The sequence below is a fragment of the Mirounga leonina genome, unplaced genomic scaffold, assembly GCF_011800145.1.
Source record: "Mirounga leonina isolate KUSES-001 unplaced genomic scaffold, KU_Mleo_1.0 Mir_168, whole genome shotgun sequence".
Lineage (NCBI taxonomy): Eukaryota > Metazoa > Chordata > Mammalia > Carnivora > Phocidae > Mirounga > Mirounga leonina.
In genome coordinates, this window is record NW_023270426.1 from 59724376 (window position 1) to 59743963 (window position 19588).

At 36.4% G+C, this 19588-nt stretch overlaps 1 protein-coding gene and 1 pseudogene across 1 annotated transcript in view; one reads left to right on the forward strand and one right to left on the reverse strand.

The window, feature by feature from the left end:
* Window positions 1-19588, forward strand: part of ADGRV1 (adhesion G protein-coupled receptor V1) — a 556689-nt gene that overhangs the window by 212651 nt on the left and 324450 nt on the right. The window contains exons 58-69 of the mRNA XM_035014847.1: window positions 226-405; window positions 3657-3821; window positions 4399-4516; window positions 6769-6892; window positions 7884-8022; window positions 8193-8378; window positions 8736-8968; window positions 11586-11734; window positions 13895-14096; window positions 14616-14835; window positions 17023-17262; window positions 18560-18709. Coding sequence (XP_034870738.1) covers window positions 226-405; window positions 3657-3821; window positions 4399-4516; window positions 6769-6892; window positions 7884-8022; window positions 8193-8378; window positions 8736-8968; window positions 11586-11734; window positions 13895-14096; window positions 14616-14835; window positions 17023-17262; window positions 18560-18709 — 2106 coding nt within the window. The remainder of the gene's footprint in view (window positions 1-225; window positions 406-3656; window positions 3822-4398; window positions 4517-6768; window positions 6893-7883; window positions 8023-8192; window positions 8379-8735; window positions 8969-11585; window positions 11735-13894; window positions 14097-14615; window positions 14836-17022; window positions 17263-18559; window positions 18710-19588) is intronic.
* Window positions 9908-10383, reverse strand: LOC118016989 (annotated as a pseudogene).

Here is a 19588-nt window from a genome sequence, read left to right on the forward strand (position 1 = left end):
CTGACTTTGAAATACTTTATAATATATATATAACTTTAAAATAGTATTTTAAACATAATAGGACAAAAAATACTTTTTTGTACTATGTTCTGTCAGCTAAAAGTTTATTTATATATGATCGAAAATTGCTATTACATTATATCCTCCTTGCCTCTTACCCTCCCTCCTTCCCTTCTTCTTCTCTCTCTCCCCTTTTTCCTTCTTTCTTCCTTCTTTCTTTTGTAGGCTACTGCAATGATAGAAATTACCATAATTGATGATGCTGAACTTGAACTCATGGAGACATTCAATATTTCCTTAATCAGGGTGGCTGGAGGTGGCAGGCTTGGTGATGATGTTGTGCTAACTGTTATTATTCCACAAAATGATTCTCCATTTGGAGTATTTGGATTTGAAGAAAAGACTGTAAGTTATATATATGGGGAGGAGGGTGCCTTCCCCTAGGCTAAATTTTTTTTTGTAATTGTTAGAAGAAAGACGCCTTTCATTTTTTAAAAAAACTATTATCCCTCACTTACGATTCTCTGCTCAAGAGTACTTAGAGCTGGCTATTGAATTAAGTGCGGTCCTCTCATCTGTGTTTGACAATAATGAGTACTCTTACATCAGGTATTTACAAGGGGGAACAAATTATTTTTTATTGGGTAACATAGACCAAGATCTGCTTTTTGTCCATACGTTCTGTTCTCAGCCTGCCTTGCTGCCAGACCCCTATCCTGGTCACAAGGCAAGATTCTGTCATGGATCTAAGTGTTACATGCTAGGATACATTTAGCTGGGGGCGAGGGAGGCAGAATTTATTTTGCCCACCCTTCTGGTACTTTCTTGACTTATATTGAACAAAACACCACAGTCACCCCAGCACAAGTGTTTGTATTTCTTCTTTCTTCCCTCTTACTTCCCACTGGCTGTCTCCTTCCAAGACTTGCAAGAGAGAAGCCAATTATTATCACTTCAACTGCAGAGGAAGAAAAAAAGCTTAACAAATCATTTATGCAGCCAGATTTGGTGGTTTGTACTAAATGACCTTTACATCTTAAATATAAAATTAATTGTTAAAACTATATCATAATTATACATGATCTTATATCGTAATTTTTAAGACTTTATCTTTCAAAGGAAATTCCAAGATGAAATAATCATAAATATATGTAGATAATTCTAATATACACAACTTTTCTGGCTCTGTAGGTCACCATTCTCTGTATTTGATCACTTACAGGGAATCAGTAATTCATCATAGATCATTTTAAATAATAAACAGTTTGCTCTAATGCTCATTATCTTTATTGTTCTGTGGATACCAGGCTAGACCTACAGCTTGCCCATTAGGGCTAGGCTTCCCAGATGCTCCAGAATTAAAATAAGCACTAATAATTGCCTAGTGACTTGATTATTGAAATTTCAGTTTCCTAAGAGAATGGGAACCATAAGAGGGACAGGACACACTTCCGCTATAGCCTAGTGAGACTCTCTTGGGGAAGGAATAAGCAGAGGTGTTTGTAAGGAGTAGTAGATTCACAAGAGAGTGGCTGTGAATGTTTGTTCAGCAAAATGGAAAGTCTGGGAAACATAAAACTATTAATATAAAGAAGAGAGTAAAAAGTATCCATGATATTGTTAACCTGAGATATGGACATCATTAGTATTTTGTTGTATTTCCAACAGTGCTTTTTTCTTTGCATATATGAAAAGAAGTATTTTAATCCATATAAATATGTAATTTAATTTTTATAATGTGTCTCTATTAGCTTCTGAGGTTAGATAAAAGGTTCAGGGTTTCAGTTAAATTTTCAGTGGGAAAACCTTAAACTAATATTGTTACTTTTAACTTGATCACGCTTTTGGACTCAGGCATTAGACTGTATGTTTACAAGCTTCCTTTGCTGTCAGGGAAAATGAAGAGTTACATTTCTATTCATAAATAATTTTTGTTTACTCATTTTATCTGAACTGCTGTCATCAACTTTAGTGCATTCTTGGTCTAGGAACTGATATCTTCTTGTAATAACTTCAGATTTCCAATTTGTCTTGCAATGCCAAAGTAAGGATGAGGCCACCCAATCCTTGTGTTATTTCTCATAAGCCTTGTGACGAGGAAATGAGTTGCTATACGTAAAACACTTATAACTGAGCTGTACACTCAGTAGGTGTCTGTCGCTACTTTTAATCATTGTAGTATCAGGAGCAGCTTGTTGCCCAGCCCATTATGGCTCCTTCTTTTATATTCTATGTTTCTTACAGCCAAAGGCTCTTGATAACACAGAATTTGTCTTTTAACATGTATCTGAGATACACAGTATTGTGCATACAGTGAATATTTTGTTAGCATTATCTGATGAAATGTTAGATTTAGAACTGAAGAATATCGAGGGAAGGTTGTTAGTGTAAATCTGTCAAATGAATAAGCTGCTCCCTGGGCAATATGGTAAGTCTACCAAAGTACTGGCCATAGCAGAGGCTCAAGAAATCTGCTTGTGACACCTCAACTCAAATGTTATCTATGGAAGCAAAAAGGACTTATCTACGGATTGCAAGTTTATAGTGGGTTTTTCCTTTCTCACTTAGTTTGCTTCTTATTTACTATTTTTCTTCTCTGAGGAGTGGTATGAATACTACTGGATGTGAAGTCAGGACATCGGAAGCACAGAGGAGGCTCCTCTTCTCCAAATAATGTGCATAGATCTAGCCCCCAGATTTCTTAGAGTTTCTGTGAGGCTTAACTGAGATAGAGATTATGCCAGAACTGACATATAATAGAAGCTCAATAAATATTAGTTGGCTCTAATCTCTGCCCTAGGCACCAGTACAAAATCTTATGAAAAAACCCAGCAACTTTGTATTAGACATTTAAGTGTCTGTCGGTCTGTCTTAAAAATGGAAAGCATTGTGTTATATTTTTATATTTGCATAACAGGCAGATATTATAGGCTCAGTTTGGACTTTGCTTCAGAGTCAGTATATGCAATTCAGTTGAACCAAGTCTCTTAATAAGGATCATGTGTAAAAAATAAATGGTACAGGTAAATCAACATACTGAATTTCCTTCTCTGTTTATGTCAGGTTAATAGAACCTCTTTTAAATTTGGATTTATTGGCCAAGTGCAGATAATTAGGAGGGCACTTGTGGTCTCTATTATGTGATAAGCCTGACTACCATTAACAAAGAACCCCTAAATCCTGCTTCCTTAACATAATAAGAGTTTATTTCTTCTTCATGCAAGAGTCCTACATCTGTGTTCCTGGTTCCTCTTCTCCAACTGGTGTCTCAGGTACCAGACTCTTTCCTTTTCCAGTTCTGTCCTTCTCTAGGTCCTGGAGTCCTCATTAGTCACCCAGCAAATGGGAAAAAAGGAATGTGAAATGTTTTGTTGGAAGTTGATGGCCAGACTGTGAGGAGCATACTTTGTTTCCCATATGCTCTGTTGGCCAGAATTCAGTCACATGCTCTACCTAATTGCAAGAGAGCCCAGGAAATGCCAAGTAGCAGAGTGTCGAGGACAAAAAGGAAAGAGGGTTTGGTGAAACATTTTTTTCTGTCACATGACTGTACCATGAACAGAGTTCTAAACTGAAAAGTTGGTCATTGTAAATAGTAATAAGATTGTTTTTCCTGCTCCTTTCTTTTCCACTTAACTGGATTGTCTTTCTTTTAGGTAATGGTTGATGAATCTCTTTTGTCTGATGACCCTGATTCATATGTGACATTGACAGTTGTCCGGTCCCCAGGAGGAAAAGGAGCTGTTCAACTTCAGTGGACCATAGATGAGACAGCTAAAGATGATCTCAGGCCCTTGAATGGGACGCTTCTTTTTGAGGAGGTATAGTCAGCATCTGGACTCCTATAGTTTTACTCGAACTTGTGTTTGTTTTTTCCCCCCATAGTATTGCTTATGAATTCATATGTATCTGGAATTTTTTTTAAATCATATGCAATTTTGAGGACAATCTCACACATACACACACACACACCTAGATGTCTGAAATCAAATTTAATTCAAACATTGCCTCCATCTCACCATGAGAACTATTCTTCTCTCAACATTTCCTCTCCTGATTGAGGACAAAACCAGTCAGCCAAGCTGGACATCTGGGTGTCATCCCATTTCCACCTACCCTGTAACACTTGCATGTATTTGATCACTAGGTCTGGTCAAATATCAGACAATTTAGAGGTTATGTTAATTTCCCCCCTTCTTTCCTATTAAAAACTTAAATGGGATTTATGGTCAGAACTAATTTTTATATAGTAATTTGCTCTAGAAGCAGCTCGTAATTCTAAGGTATAAAAAGGACACACTTTAAAAATGCTTATGGACGTAAACATTATTCCACTAATGAGAACACCCAAAATTTGGTTCAATCTGGAAAATTTATTATTCCTCTCATTTGATGTAGACAGAGTCTCAGAAGACTATTGTATTGCACACACTTCATGATACCGTGTTGGAGGAGGACAGGCATTTCACCATTCAGTTAATATCAATTGATGAGGTAGAAATATCTCCAATGAAAGGTAAGAGAAATTCACATTTTTGGAACTTAAAAAGTAGATACTCAGAAAAATATAACCAAATAATCGATAGTTACAAAGTTAGGTTTTATAATTCCTAAAATGTCTGCTAAAACATAAAGATGTCATTTCACACCTGTGTACTGTAGCCAAAGAATTTTTTTTTTTTTAAGATTTTATTTATTTATTTGAGACAGAGAGAATGAGAGACAGAAAGCAGGAGAGGGAGGAGGGTCAGAGGGAGAAGCAGACTCCCCGCCGAGCAGGGAGCCCGATGCGGGACTCGATCCCGGGACTCCAGGATCATGACCTGAGCCAAAGGCAGTCGCTTAACCAACTGAGCCACCCAGGCGCCCGCCAAAGAATTTTTAAAACTAAAATTCTGATACCTGATATTGGTAAAGTCATATGTCAAAGATTTCATAAAACTTAGCTGTGTGATTTTTTAAAAAGATGTTTATTGTAGTTATGTTTATAAAATAAAACATGGAAGCTTCCTAAATGGTCTATCAATAGGAGACCTGTTAAATATGACAGAATACCATGTAAGTATTCAAAAGGATATAGCAGAAAAAGCCTTAATTACATTAAAACTTAAAAACAATTATATGGGTAACTATTGTGTTAAAGCAGACTTTATAATGTGTTCAAAGTTATCCCATTTTTGTCATGTGCATGTTATAAATGTGTGTGGAATTATTTACTTGAAATGTTGATAGTGGGTTTTAATTACCTATATTTTCTACACATATTTATAATGGTCACATATTACTTTTACAATAAAATATTATTTTATTTTATTTATTTTTTATTTTTTTAAGATTATTTATTTATTTATGTATTTAACAGAGAGAGAGTGCTTGACAAGTAGGCAGAGCGACAGGCAGAGGGAGAGGGAGAAGCAGGCGCCCTGCTGAGCAAGGAGCCTGATGTGGGGCTCGATCCCAGGATCCTAGGATCATGATCTGAGCTGATGGCAGACGCTTAACAACTGAGCCACCCAGGCACCCCAATAAGATATTATTTTAAAACCTAGCATATTACGTCTCAGCCTACTATGTCTATTTTCATCTGAAAGTGATTACTTCAGTGTTTTGACATTTCAGAAATAGGCATTGTAATTCTCATTTGCCTATGTTCCATATGAAAATTTGTCTCTTAGATCTGGAGAGAAAGGACTAATGTTTCTAAAGTGGTTGCATTGTGGTACACATAATAATAACCATAAAAAATGGCCCGGCAGCTTTGATATGATAGCTTAGTGACTGTTACATGCCCTTCTTCACCATCAAGGACTCCATCCTATGTGAGAATCTGTGGCCAAAAAAGCAGAATTCCATGGCCAAAAAGATTGTCAAAATTGTAGAGAATATCACTGTACATACCTAAGGTAGTTATTTTTTTGCATTTTTATATAGAGTACTTTACAACAAACCTGTGAGGGAATCATATGATTGTACCATATTCTTCCATACATCTTACATTAACTCAGTTATCAACACCCCATTAAATGTCAGGATTGATGACATACAGACTAACTAGACATAAGAATAGGAATATACCAGTGGTTCAGGGTGAATCATATATTAATATAAAAAATTCATAATATATTTCAAACTGTGACATACTTAGACATGACAAACCACTCTTGGTTTTATTAATCCATTGCCAAAGAAAGTGAGAGTATGGTAATTTCAATCCCTTGTTTCATGAAACCCTAATATGAGCTTCTGGAAACAATTTTCTTTAAGTTACTGCTAAATTATAATATGAATACTCAACATTACTTAGTATGGTTTTTCTTTCTATTAATATTTGGCACATTTTTATAAATGCTTATAAGTAATAGTGGAGTCAGAAAATTAAAAAGTACCCTGGAATTCTTGCTTTTGCCACATAGCCATTTGCAGTGAACTGCATGCAGAATTGTTATTGCAGAAGTGAATTAATGCAAATGGTAGAAGAGTACTCACTTATCATGGGAGCAATAGTGGAATTAGTACCCACTTTCTCCTGACCCCTTTCATTAAAATATGATCTTGGGCAAGTTATTTGCCTCAATGTCTTGGGTGCCTTAGTATGCTTAAATAATTTCATTGGTAAAATGAAGATAATGTTAGTACCTAATTTATATGATTGTCATGGCAATTAACACATAAGATTAGAATACGTGAAGTGATGAGAATTTTGTCACACATATATTAAGTGAATACATGTGTTTGCTACATACATGTTATATATCAACTTCAACTTAGGTAGCGCATCAGTAATCATTCGGGGAGCTAAGGGAACATCAGGAGAAGTTGGGATAGCTCCATCATCTAGGCATGTCCTCATTGGAGAACCCTCAGGAAAGTATAATGGTACTGCTATCATCAGGTAAGGGCTTCGTGATTTTTTTTTGCTTAGGTGGAGATTTTGAAGTTTTATTTAAATCATTAGCATTTTATGCCGTAAGTGCATAGTTCTCATTACATACATATTTTGCAAGCATTGTCATTTTATGTATTAGTAACATCCTGTGAAAAGTAGAAAAAACTTTTGGCAACAATTGAAGCCATATCCTGACCTGTCTTGAAGTTAAATCATGAAGAATATTTTGGAAAAGTTCCTTCAACAAAAACATGTTGGTCACACAGTTGTGTCTTGACCTCTCTTGACGTTAGATTGTGACTGCTTCTTGGATGATTTGCACAACCCATGACGAGAAAAACACCTTGAGTTAACGCCAGGAGAGCTGATGCTTTTGGCTCCGTTCTGTCACTAACTATGTAAAATAAGAGAGTTGCTTCATCTCTGTAAGCTTGTGTCATAGCTACAGAATCATTCCTTTGAAAATCCTCTGGATCAAACATTTTATGATTCTAAGTGTTCTAAACTTAGGGACTACTGTATAACTGCGTTGTATGATCATAGGCAATTTTGTTTAATACAAATTTTCTCATGAGGAGTGGGACAACTGCCAGTGAAGTATCTGAATTTGAGTTAATATTTTCTTTTTGGTAGTTTTCCTTTAGTGTTGCATGTATGAAGTGCTGTTTTTTAGAGAACTCTGTTAGGCTATTCATATTTTGCACCTTGTGTATTAAATGAAAAGTCTATAAATACTTTCTTTTAAATCCCTTTAAACCTTCCCCTTTTAACATGTAGGTTTTACTACTGTTGTCAATTAAATTTACATATGGTCAGGACTTTGAGTGTTACTATTCTGGAGTCATAAAACTTTTTTTTGGTTTATAGTTGATCGATAAGGCTATATAATGCATAATGTTCTTGAAAAAAAATGAAAACTGTTGATGAAAGACACAGAAAATATTTAGGAAAGATTACTTCAACAAAAATGTACTGATTATACATTTGTGTATTGTAGCCTCATTCGTGGCCCAGCAATCTGGGGGGAGGTCATGGTGTCCTGGAGGATATTCCCTCCTTCTGTGGGAGAATTTGCTGAAATATCAGGAAAACTGACGATGCAAGATGGACAGTCTGCAGCAGTTGTAATAATACAGGTATCAATATGACTGGCTTCCATTATGCCCCTTGCATGTGTGGGGGGAGTGTGGGGGGGTTGTCGGAGGTGGTTGGTACCCCTGAGTTTGTTGTTGTGGTGGACATGATAGATATTTTTCTTTAAATGGTATAGATCCTACTGTTGATGGCTCTGTTTGTCCTTCTCTAGGCTTTGAATGATGACATTCCTGAGGAGAAGAGCTCCTATGAGTTTCAGCTTACTGGGATCAGTGAGGGGGGTGCCCTGAGTGGACCCAGCAGCACTGCTAACATCACCCTGGTGGCCAGTGACTTTCCCTACGGCCAATTTTCCTTTTCACAGGAGCAACTTCGAGTGTCGGAAGAAGCCCAAAGGGTACAGTGTAAAATGCTTAAAATCCTAAATATCATTTTTGGTTTTTATTTTGTGAGTGATCTTTATTTGCAAAGCTGGGTGAAGCTTTAATTTAAATATTAAGACTTCATGTAGCAGGATATATTGTGAGTGATCTTTAAAAAGTGTTTCAATTTCCTTGTTCATATTCCAGAGTTTTCACAAATTGATTAATTTGCTACTAATACCATTATTTTAACATATACTTTATAAAATTTTATAGATTTCTACATAAACATAACCCTGATAAACATAGAATCTTTAGTTAGAAACCATAAAAATTAAGTATGAGCTGGTAGATTAAACATCCAAATCAGATAAAAACTGCTTCTTACATAGGTGGACATCACAGTCATCCGTTCAGGTGGATCATTTGGCCCTGTGAGACTCTGGTATGAGACCGTGAGTGGGACAGCAGAGGCAGGCTTGGATTTTATCCCTGCGGCGGGGGAGCTCCTCTTTGAAGCAGGGGAGATGGCGAAAAGAGTGCACATTGAAATATTTGATGATGGTCTTCCTGAAGGCCCAGAGGAATTTTCTCTAGTAATTACAAAGGTGGAACTCCTGGGAAGGTAAAGTTAAAAAAGAAAATTAGGCAAAATGAAATAGAGAGAGAGAGAGAATATGTTGTATAGGGATTAATACTGAACTTGCTCTTTTTCAGATTTATGTGAGAGTGGGACAGGGCATAGTAGGGAAATTATGACAAAGACTAACTGTTAATTATGCAGTGTTCTAAAATATCAGTTTTTCCTGAAAGTTGAAAGTATGTTGTTTTTATTGTGAGAATTCACTCTGGGTAGTTAGAGAATTGAACATGGTATGGCTTGTAATAATTAGGTAAGGAAACGGAGGTCAAAGGTCAGCTGGTGTGATGGAATTTACTTTCCCTTCCCTCTATCTCTATACCTGAGACTGAGTGAGAAATTTCTTTCCTTGGTATCTCTGAAGGCCATATTGTCTTCTGTGGGGGAATGAGATGGAGTTTTCAAGTGGGGAATAATATGAGTCAAAGATAGTCAGTTGTTACCGTGCACCATGTTTTTATTGAAGATCAAGAATTAACCATATTGAGGCTGTCTCATTCCCTGATTTAGTGGGAGCAGACTTGATTAACAAGGGTGGGAAATACCTGAAGCATGCTGAAATACCCACAAATTGAGTAGCCAAAGGAACCCCTCTGCTCTGACAGATGACACAAAACCCTCAACTAGAATAATATTTGCATTTATATAAGTCTTAAAAGAATTTTTCTTGTGCATGAAAATGATTTTGCATCTGTTATATGAATGTCATGCTTTTAAAGCTTTTTCTAACCAAAATATTTCACTGAGTGACTTAGGTAGAATATATATCATTCCACGTGGAAAAAATACTGTGAATTTGTGTACGCTTCAAATCTTAAATTTCTCAGAAAATGATTCCGTTTCTGGCAATTGGAATGATTTTTTTTTTTTAAACTGGGAAAATAACTATTTTCTTCAGTAGTGTGCGCAGATGTCTAACTAATCTCAGAACTTCTGGAATTGCTTGTTGGGGCCAGCGGCCTTCATGGCTTTGAGCACACTGAAGCTCACAGTCTTGCTCAGGGGCCAGCACTCGCCCACTGTGACAATGTCACTCATCTGGACATCCCTGAAGCAGGGGGACAGGTGCACAGACATGTTCTTGTGGCGTTTCTCAAGGCAGTTGTACTTTTGGATGTAGTGGAGGTAGTTCTCAGTGGATGATGGTGGTCCTCTGCATCTTCCTCTTGGTCACCACACCAGACGGAATCCACCCTCAGATGGAGACATTACTAGTGAAGGGGCATTTCTTGTAGATAGAGATGCCCTCAGTGGCCTCCTTGGGCATCTTGAAGCCCAGACTAATGTTTTTGTAGTATCATAGAGCGTCTCCTTCCAACTTCTCCAAGCAGGACCCTCTTCTTATTTTGAAAGGTGGCTGGCCGTTTTTGGTAGGCTCACTCAGTCTGAATGTGTGCCATCTTCCCAGCTACCTGGGAAAAGGAAAACTGGCAGTGGGAATGAATTTGAACTTATATTAGATGTGTTAAAATTTGAGCTGGTCATGGACTATTTTAATGAAGTGAAATTTAGTTATTAGCCCATTAAGTGTGAGATAACATCTGTGTTATTGACTAACTAGGACTTGGAGATTTTGCCCTCTGTGCTACCCTTTAAAAAAAAAAAAAAAAAAAGCAATTCCTACAGAAGTTTAATTCTGAGAAAACAAGGTTTTCCTTCTAGGTAAATTTCTAGGTTTCCTTTGATTTGAAAAAGGAAAGGTAGAAGGTTTCCTTCTAGGTAAATTTCTAGGTTTCCTTTGATTTGCCTAGTTGCTAGGAAATTCACTGCTTGGGTGTTAAGGTAATCAGCTAATCTACAGTCCATCTCAGACAACCTTTAACATTTACTCTTATCATTTAATATTTTAATCTCCAGTTTTCTGATTTTGCCTTCCATATAACCTGATTAACTAGTTTTCAACCTTTTGAAACTATGTAGCATAAAAATACCAAGTAAATAGAATTTGAGAATTGAAAAAAAGATTAAAATGGTTTACAGCCATTTTTTTAGCTTCAGAAATTAAAGTGATATGAAACTGTGGAAGACAAAATGATAAAATACCGATAAAAAAAAGTGACTTCTTTAGCAGAAAGATGTCATTAGCCAAGTAAACCACCATCTATATTAAACATTAGAGGCATTGATTGTAATCAGTGTCCACAGAAACATTTTCTTGTAGCTTGAAATATCAGTAGTGATATGACACCCTTTTTTTTCTTCAAAGTAACCCTTTCAGCCTGTCCCTGAGTGCACTGCAGTTCCGCATGCATCCCCTGCCTCAGCCTGTCACCGTCAGATGAGTTTATCTCTAGCTCAGAGGTTCATTTTACAACTATTCCCCAATCTCCTGATAGTCGTATTATCTTCCCATTGCCTAAGTTTAATAACTTTGTATTGGTTTTGGTTTCATGCAGGCAGTGATAATTGGGAGCAGCACAAAGTCTATTTCAGACATCATTTCAGAAAAAAAAAGAGTATTTTAGTGTTGGGGATCTTTAAAAGTATTAAAATGCTTAATAGGACTAAGTTATAGGAGCTAAGAGGACCCTTCAGTTCATGCTGACCAATTAATATACTCATTTTCTTTTCTTTTCTTATTATTTTTTCATGACTTTGCAAGAGGGTATGATTTTACCATCCGAGAAAATGGTCTTCAGTTAGATCAACCTCCTGAAATAGGAAACATCTCCATTGTCCGAATCGTAATAATGAAAAATGATAATGCAGATGGAGTCATTGAATTTGATCCAAGGTATACTGCCTTTGAAGGTAAGTTCAGCAATCTTACAAATTTACTACTACCTTCTGAGTTACAGAGTACCCGAGTATGACACTGTCAGTTTGAATTTCCACGTGTAAATGTTCTTAGTTTGCTCTGTGTGTGTGCACCCATGTGTGTGCATGTATGCATGTGTATGCACATACATGTACACCTTCATGTGTATTTACATATGCCTTTATATATTTATATATTTTTTTAAATTTATTTTGAGTTACCTTTGGGCAGTATTGAATCCCACTTGTGTATGGCAAAGCTGAATGGTAAGGAACAAGGCTTTAGAAAAACTGTTTAACCTTAGGATTAGTGAAATGTTTATATTTCAGACATCTTTATGAATCTCTTTCTAATTTATGAAATAATTTCCTTTGTGACTATAAATCAGTGAATATTCACTTTCTAATGAATAATCACCTCTGAAATTAGTCTTTTACTGGGCTGCAGATGCAGGGGGTGTCTGGGCAGCTACTCAGACTTTCTGTGACAGTCCCTAATAGCAGCTACCCACTGTTCTTTGTTCTCCCCTCCTGTAGAAGCAGAATGCAGAATCTGTGCCCATATTCCCTCCTGGGGAAAAAGAGGTGGCTGCTTTTTGGATTTTATACAAAAGCATATGCCTTTCAAAATAAACATGTCATCTTCTTGCTGCAATTAATTTATTGACCTCATTTCTGCTATCAAATTCATTGGTTATGTAGCCATTTTTAAAGTTCATCAGAAATCACTTTGAAGGGGCATCTGGGTGGTTCAGTTGATTAAGCGTCTGCCTTCAGCTCAGGGCCCTGGGATCGAGCCCCGCATCGGGCTCCCTGCTTAGCTGGAGAGTCTGCTTTTCCCTCTCCCTCTGCCCCTGCTCGTGTGTTCTATCTTGCTCACTCTCTCTCCCTCTCAAATAAATAAATAAAATCTTTAAAAACAAAGAAATCACTTTGGAATTGATTAATATTGACCTTATGGGTAAAGTCATGGAAGATACCATTTTGTGAACCTCAGTCTACAGCTAGTGAAAGTCATGCTGCATTTTTTATTCCAAGTAATAAATAAAGGACTGAGAATTTTTTTTCTGTGCACTGATTTCTGTTTGATTCATTGTCTTTGGGGGGATTTGGAGCAATGCATATTTATAATTATAATGTAAATTCAGTATTATTTAGCCATAGCTAATATGAACTGTTGGCGAATATAAGCATAGCTAATTAAATTCTATTAAATGATATTTTAATTTACAGAGGTTAACATAGCTTAAGAGCAAAATAAATTTTTGAAAAGAATTTTTAAGTTGAAATTAAACATTGAGGATACATTTTCAGATTCTCAAATAGATTTCAAAGGAACTGAAAATGTAATAAAATTATATTTTTATCTGGACTTTCAAAAAACATTCATATGATATAATTAACATGAACTTCAATTATTTCTACTTCGTATGTTTCAACTAAATGTAGAAGCAATCCACAATACTTTCCTTTGAGTACGCATATTTTAAATATTTTTCATGTACATCTAGCATTGCCTTGGAAAGCATGGATCATTTATTTCTATGTAACACACAGAGGAAGAATAGCTATGCTAATGATTAAATAGGTTATTTCAATGTGCTATAGTGAGTGCTGTGAATTGTGTAAGACTGATGAATCACAGACCTGTACTCCTGAAACAAATAATGCATTATATGTTAATAAATATAAATAAATAAATAAATAAATAAATAAGTTATTTCAGTTCTAACTTATGCTGTTCACTATAATTTTCAACTTATGACAAACTATATTTCTCATAAAAAGTAAGTTTAAATTTTCACTAATATTTAAAAAGATTTATTTGAGAGAGAGTGAGAGAGAGAGAGAGTCTGTGTGCCCTAGGGGGAGAGAGAGGGAATCTCAAGCACACTCCCCACTGAGCAGGGAGCCTGACACAGGGATCAATCTCACCACTCTGAGATCATGACCTGAGTCAAAATCAGGAGTCAGACGCTTAACCAACTGAGCCACCCAGGCGCCCCCTAATATTTTTTAAAGTGATAAATGAACTATGGAAAAAATGAGGGCTTGCATTGTACTGTTATATTTAATTGCTATTAATTTAACTGAATCTTATAAAAGCTAGTTACTTTGTCTGGCGTACCAATTAAATGCACATTCCTGCCACAGTGGAGGAAGATGTTGGAATGATCATGATTCCGGTGGTGAGGCTGCATGGAACTTACGGCCGTGTGACTGCTGATTTCATCTCTCAGAGCTCCTCTGCAGTTCCTGGTGGTGTTGATTATATGCTGCATGGCAGCTCAGTCACCTTTCAGCATGGGCAGAACTTAAGTTTTATAAATGTCTCCATCATTGATGACAGTGAAAGGTAATACTATTTAATAATGTTGGAAATACTATAGGCATATGTAAAGCATGATTACTGTGTTCCAATTCTTACTTATGTTTGCACTGATAATAGAATTTTACATTATACATATGCCCATTGAGAAACAAGTGAGAAACTTTTGGGGGTTCTGGGGTAGGAAAGAAGGGATTGGGAGACCATTGGGATTTTATGTGTCACTTTTTCGCATAGAGGGAAATGATAATTTTTGCTCCTTTATATTTGAAAAGTCTAGTCAGAATGTAGAAACATCCTGCAACTCACTTGCTTAATGCATTAAGCAATTCAAAAGAAAGGAAGAAAGTCGAATAACTCTTGCAGGTTATATAGTATTGAAGTTGATCATTCATGCTTTTAGCTGAGCACCCTCTTCTTACCACTTGGTGTATGACTGCTGTGCCTTGAATATGTATGACCAATTTGGAAAATGACTAGTTATTTGGATCTTAGAAGCATTTTAATATGTTTAGACTCACAGAATTGCTCCTTCTTGCTATGCAGTGAATTTGCAGAGCCCATTGAAATTTTGCTTGTTGGAGCTACTGGCGGAGCGGTCCTTGGGCGCCACCTAGTGAGCAGAATCACAATTGCCAAGAGTGACTCTCCCTTTGGCGTTGTAAGGTTTCTTAATCGAAGCAAAATTTCTGTTCCTAATCCCAATTCCACAATGATTTTATCCTTGCTGCTGGAGCGGACTGGAGGATTCTTAGGAGAGATTCAGGTAGAGTTGTTCTTCCCATGGTTTTAAAAATAATTTTTATAGCCTGAGTTTGGAGTTGGATTTTCTTATTCTTCAAATATATCCATTTATTTATTTACAATCAACAATATTTATTAATTACCCACTGGGTATAAAGTGGCTTCCAAGTCCTATGAATTACATAAAAATATATGAGACATAGCCGTCATCGGGAACTCTTGAGAGCAAGTTAGAAATGAAATGAAGACTTCTGATAAAATGCATTAGTTCATGTATTTGTTGTGTGCTTTCCATGTGCCAGACCCTCTTCTGGGCACTGTGAATGCACCGGTGAACGAGACAGACCTTATCTCTGTTCTCTTAGAGTTTTCAGAACAATAAGCAGATAAATTAAAAAAAATGTGATAACACTGAAGTGCTCTGCAGGGATGTCAAATTGAGAAACACAATCGTGAGTGACCTGTTGACTACTCCAGGTGGTGACATTGTGATATTTAAGCTGAAAGCTAGATACTGAGAGATGGTCATGTAATTGTTAGAGGGCTGAGCCTCTTGGCAGAAGGAATAGCCAGTGTGTATCTACAAGCCTGGCGTGTTTGAGGTCTGGAGGGTCGCATGCAGTAGAGGACTTGGAGGGGAGTGGGTGGCAGCACAAGATCCATCAGAGAGGTCAGAAGGTGTTTGATCACTGAGACCCTCCTAAGCCAGATTAAAGGTCATTCTCAGTGCAAATAGGATGCCATTAGGGAGTCTGAAGCAGGGGAATGGTGTTGATGTCCCCAGGTTGCCATTTTAACTAGCTCCCAATGACTTCGGGGCGGGGGGCAGGGCGGGTGATGGAATGTCAAGAAGCCAGAGCAGAACCAGAGAGGGCAGTTAGGAAGCTTTTGCCCTCTGTCGTCCAGGGCAGAGCTGACCGTGGCTCAGACAGGTGCAGGTGGGATGGTGAGAAGTGAATAGACATTGAGTATCTTTTAGAGGAAAAATTCGCTGGGCAGTGGAGGGCGAGGCAAAGAGGAATCAAGAATAACTGCTAAAATTTTAGTTGAGCAACTGGTTAAATTATAGTGTTGTTTACTGAGATATGCAGAAGCTTGGGGGGGTGGGGAATCAGGAGTTCTGTTTTGGTCTTGTTCATTTAAGATTGCTACTGGCCATCCCCGTGGAGGGTCGGGCAGGCAGGGGATGTGTGAGTACGGGCTGTGGGGAGGTCAGAGGCTGCTGACACATGGGGAGGCATTTGAAACCATGTGGCCAAAGGAGTGTAGATAGGGATGTGAAGGATACAGCCAGAAGTCCAGGCTGCCAGCATCGAACTATCTGACGAAGGAGAGCCAGCAAAGAAAATTGAGATGTAAAGGCAAAAGGGAATGTATGTATCATGGAGGCCATGAAAGACAGGATGCTGTGTTTCAGGAAAGAGGAAGTGATCAGCTATGCCTGGTGCTGACAAAAGATAAAAGAAGCAAAGAGAAAGTCCCAATTTTCTTTCCTTGTAGATACAAAAAGTATATAATTTTATATTCTAGAAATATTTAAAAATGCATTTATTATACAATTTTTTTCTTATAACAATTTATGAAAATTTATGTTCATTTTACACTAGGAATTTATTTAAGTATATATAGAAGAAATTGCACACCCAGCAGATTTTTCATGTGGTGTTATTGTCTTACTCAAATAGGTTTTGATTGACAAAGCCTGTACATACAGCAAGACAGTGTTGTACTCATTTCTTTAAGTTTATATTTCTCTAATACATGTATATTTAAAATGTGTGCTTTTACATTTTTATTTTCCTGTGGTGATGACAAATGACCAGGTATTCATATTTTTCTTTACTTATTATCCATGAAAACTGATATTCTGTAAGTATGTAGTTTATATTTGCAAATATTAGTATTTTTAAAAAGACATGAGGAATTCCCTAGAGATATCCTAGAATAATTTTCATATATATATATATATTTTTTTTTTTTTTTTTTCCCTAATACTACATATCCTGCAAAGTAATTCTTTGTTTAAAATTGATTATCTCTGGGGTACCCGGCTGGCTTAGTCAGTAAAGCATGCAACTCTTGATCTTGGGGTTGTGAATTTGACCCCAATGTTGGGTGTTGAGATTACTTTAAAAAAATATTAAATAAACAGATCGATAAAAATAAAATAAAATTGATCATCTCCACTAAAAATACAAACACCCTGCAGGTGAACTGGGTGATATTAGGACCCAATTCTCAGGAAGCCTTACCACCACAGAACAGAGACATTGCAGACCCAGTGAGTGGATCCTTCTGTTTTGGAGAGGGAGAAGGTGGTGTGAGAACCATCACTCTGACAGTCTATCCTCATGAAGACATTGAAGTTGAAGAGATTTTCATTATTAAACTTGAACTTGTGAAAGGAGAAGCTAAATTGGACTCCAGAGCTAAAGATATTATATTAACAGTAAGTCTAACTTTATTTTTCCCACAAAATTTTGGAGTAATGGATTTATCAGAAAATGCATTTTACATTTGTTGAAACTCCATGGGCGCTTATGATGAATTGAAAGTTATAAAACCAAATGAAGTCATAATAATTCCTATGGGCCAGACTTTCTGGTTATTATACTAGTTTATTATATAGCTTGATTATTGGTAATTACTTTTTAAAGGGCTCTCATATAGTGATAAATACTTATTTTCTGCTCTGAGAAAATTTGGTGTTTTGGGAATATTTTTGCACTTTCAGATAGAAGCTATTTGTTATATCATCCTAAACGTTGGATATCTTTGCCCTGAAAGTATATAAAAGTTATTAACTCAGTCACCAGTCAGATTGTTGGAAGGAAGAATTGTATTTGTTTAATTAGCATAATGATGTGTTGGATCAAATCTGAGTTGAGCGTATTTGATATAAATGAACGATTCAGTCCATCAAGGGTAAAAAATGCTGAGAACTAGGGCTATGAAAACAATGTAGAGAGGTGCTCTTTTTTTTAAGTTTGGAAAATACTCTAGTCTGGGGTCTCAGTCAGATTTCTCCAGAAAAACAGAGTGAGAGGGAGAGAAAGAGAAAGAAAGTTTGATTTTAAAAGATTGACTCACGTGTTTGTGAAGGTTGCAAAATTCATAGAGCAGGCTAGTAGGCAGGAAGCTCAGGAAGGACTTGTGGTTGTGATCATGAGTCTGAATTTTGTGGAATAGGCTGGGAGACTGGAAACTCAAGCAGGATTCCTAAATTGCAGTCTTGAGGCAGAATTCCTTTTTCTCTGGGAAACCTTATTGTTTGCTCTCAAGGCTTTCAATTGATTGGATGAGGCCCAATATCAAGGGTAAGCTCTTTGACTTAAAGTCAACTGATTGTAAATAGTAATTACATCTACAAAATACATGTAGACATTTACAATCTACAACAACATGTAGACTATTGTCTGCCAAACAATTAGGCCTGGTTAAGTAAAGCAAACATGAGGCAAATCCAGCCAAATTCAGGCACTGAAGTAATATCCTTTTGAGACCCTACAAATTAAAGTTTTCCAGACCCTTCCATTGTCCTTGGAGAATAAGAACCTACTTGTTTAGATGACAGTATACTAAAGAAGCTTTTGAAAAATCAGGTAGCTAGGCAGATTGTATTCAAGTATTATTCCTGTTTTTCTTTCATTTTTTCAGCTTATTTGTATATTGATATGTTGGATACTGTAATTTCATCTATAGTTGTTAAATATGGCATTCACTCTATTGTCTCTTTCTATTTTTAGATACAAAAGTTTGGTGATCCAAATGGGGTTGTTCAGTTTGCTCCTGAGTCTTTATCTGAGAAGACCTATTCAGAGCCGTTGGCTCTGGAAGGGCCCCTGATCATTACTTTCTTTGTCAAAAGAGTCAAGGGCATTTTTGGAGAAATTATGGTATCATTTTTCATTTGATTTTTAAGTAATGTAACAATTTGCCTAACAAATGTGGTTGTGAAGAACAGAGAAACTATGTGTTCTGGTATAAGTTTTGGAAGTGACATGAGTTTCAGAGAAACTGAGAAGGTTCATTTCAGCACCTTTGGGTTCTGTAGTCAACATGAACCTCTCTAGCTGTCTTTCTAAATCCAGCTACACTTAGAGTGAAACGATCTTCCTCACACTTAATCATGAAGAGTATGACTGAACTATTTTGTATTTTCTTATTTGCTATAACGTTTAACTTCTCCTACTTAAGTCCCTCAATGATTTTTGTAAATTGCTTAATATATTCTTCAGGACTTTATCTCTCCATATAGTTTTTTAATTTATCAACTGATTTTTAAGAGGTTGAATTTGTGTGTATATTGACATAGAATGTTTGGGGATATTCTTGTAAGTCATTGTGATATCTATCTAACAGACCAAGGTTATTTGTTTGCTAGCAGAACATACTTCGAAATTTTTCTTTATGGATTTAACTCTTTTCCTGTATTGGAAATTAACTGGTACTTCTTCAGTGGAAGCTTTATGGTTCGGAGTCCAAAAATTCTAGGAAAATAATTTTTAATTCTTGAAATCTTGTTAAAAGCAAACAAAAACAAATTCCAATATAAAGCAACAGACTATCTACTCACTTTCTACCTTCAAGTATTGTCTGGTTCAAATGCCTGTTAAATATATATTCAGACCTTTTGAATGTATTTGTGGGACTGCCATTCTCAAGTTAACTTTGCTTTGCTTTATCTCTTCAAATCGTATTATTATTTTAGAAGTAGGTGAAATGAGATTTTGTAACTTTGTACTGCAAATTGCATACATTAGCCCAAAAGAGTT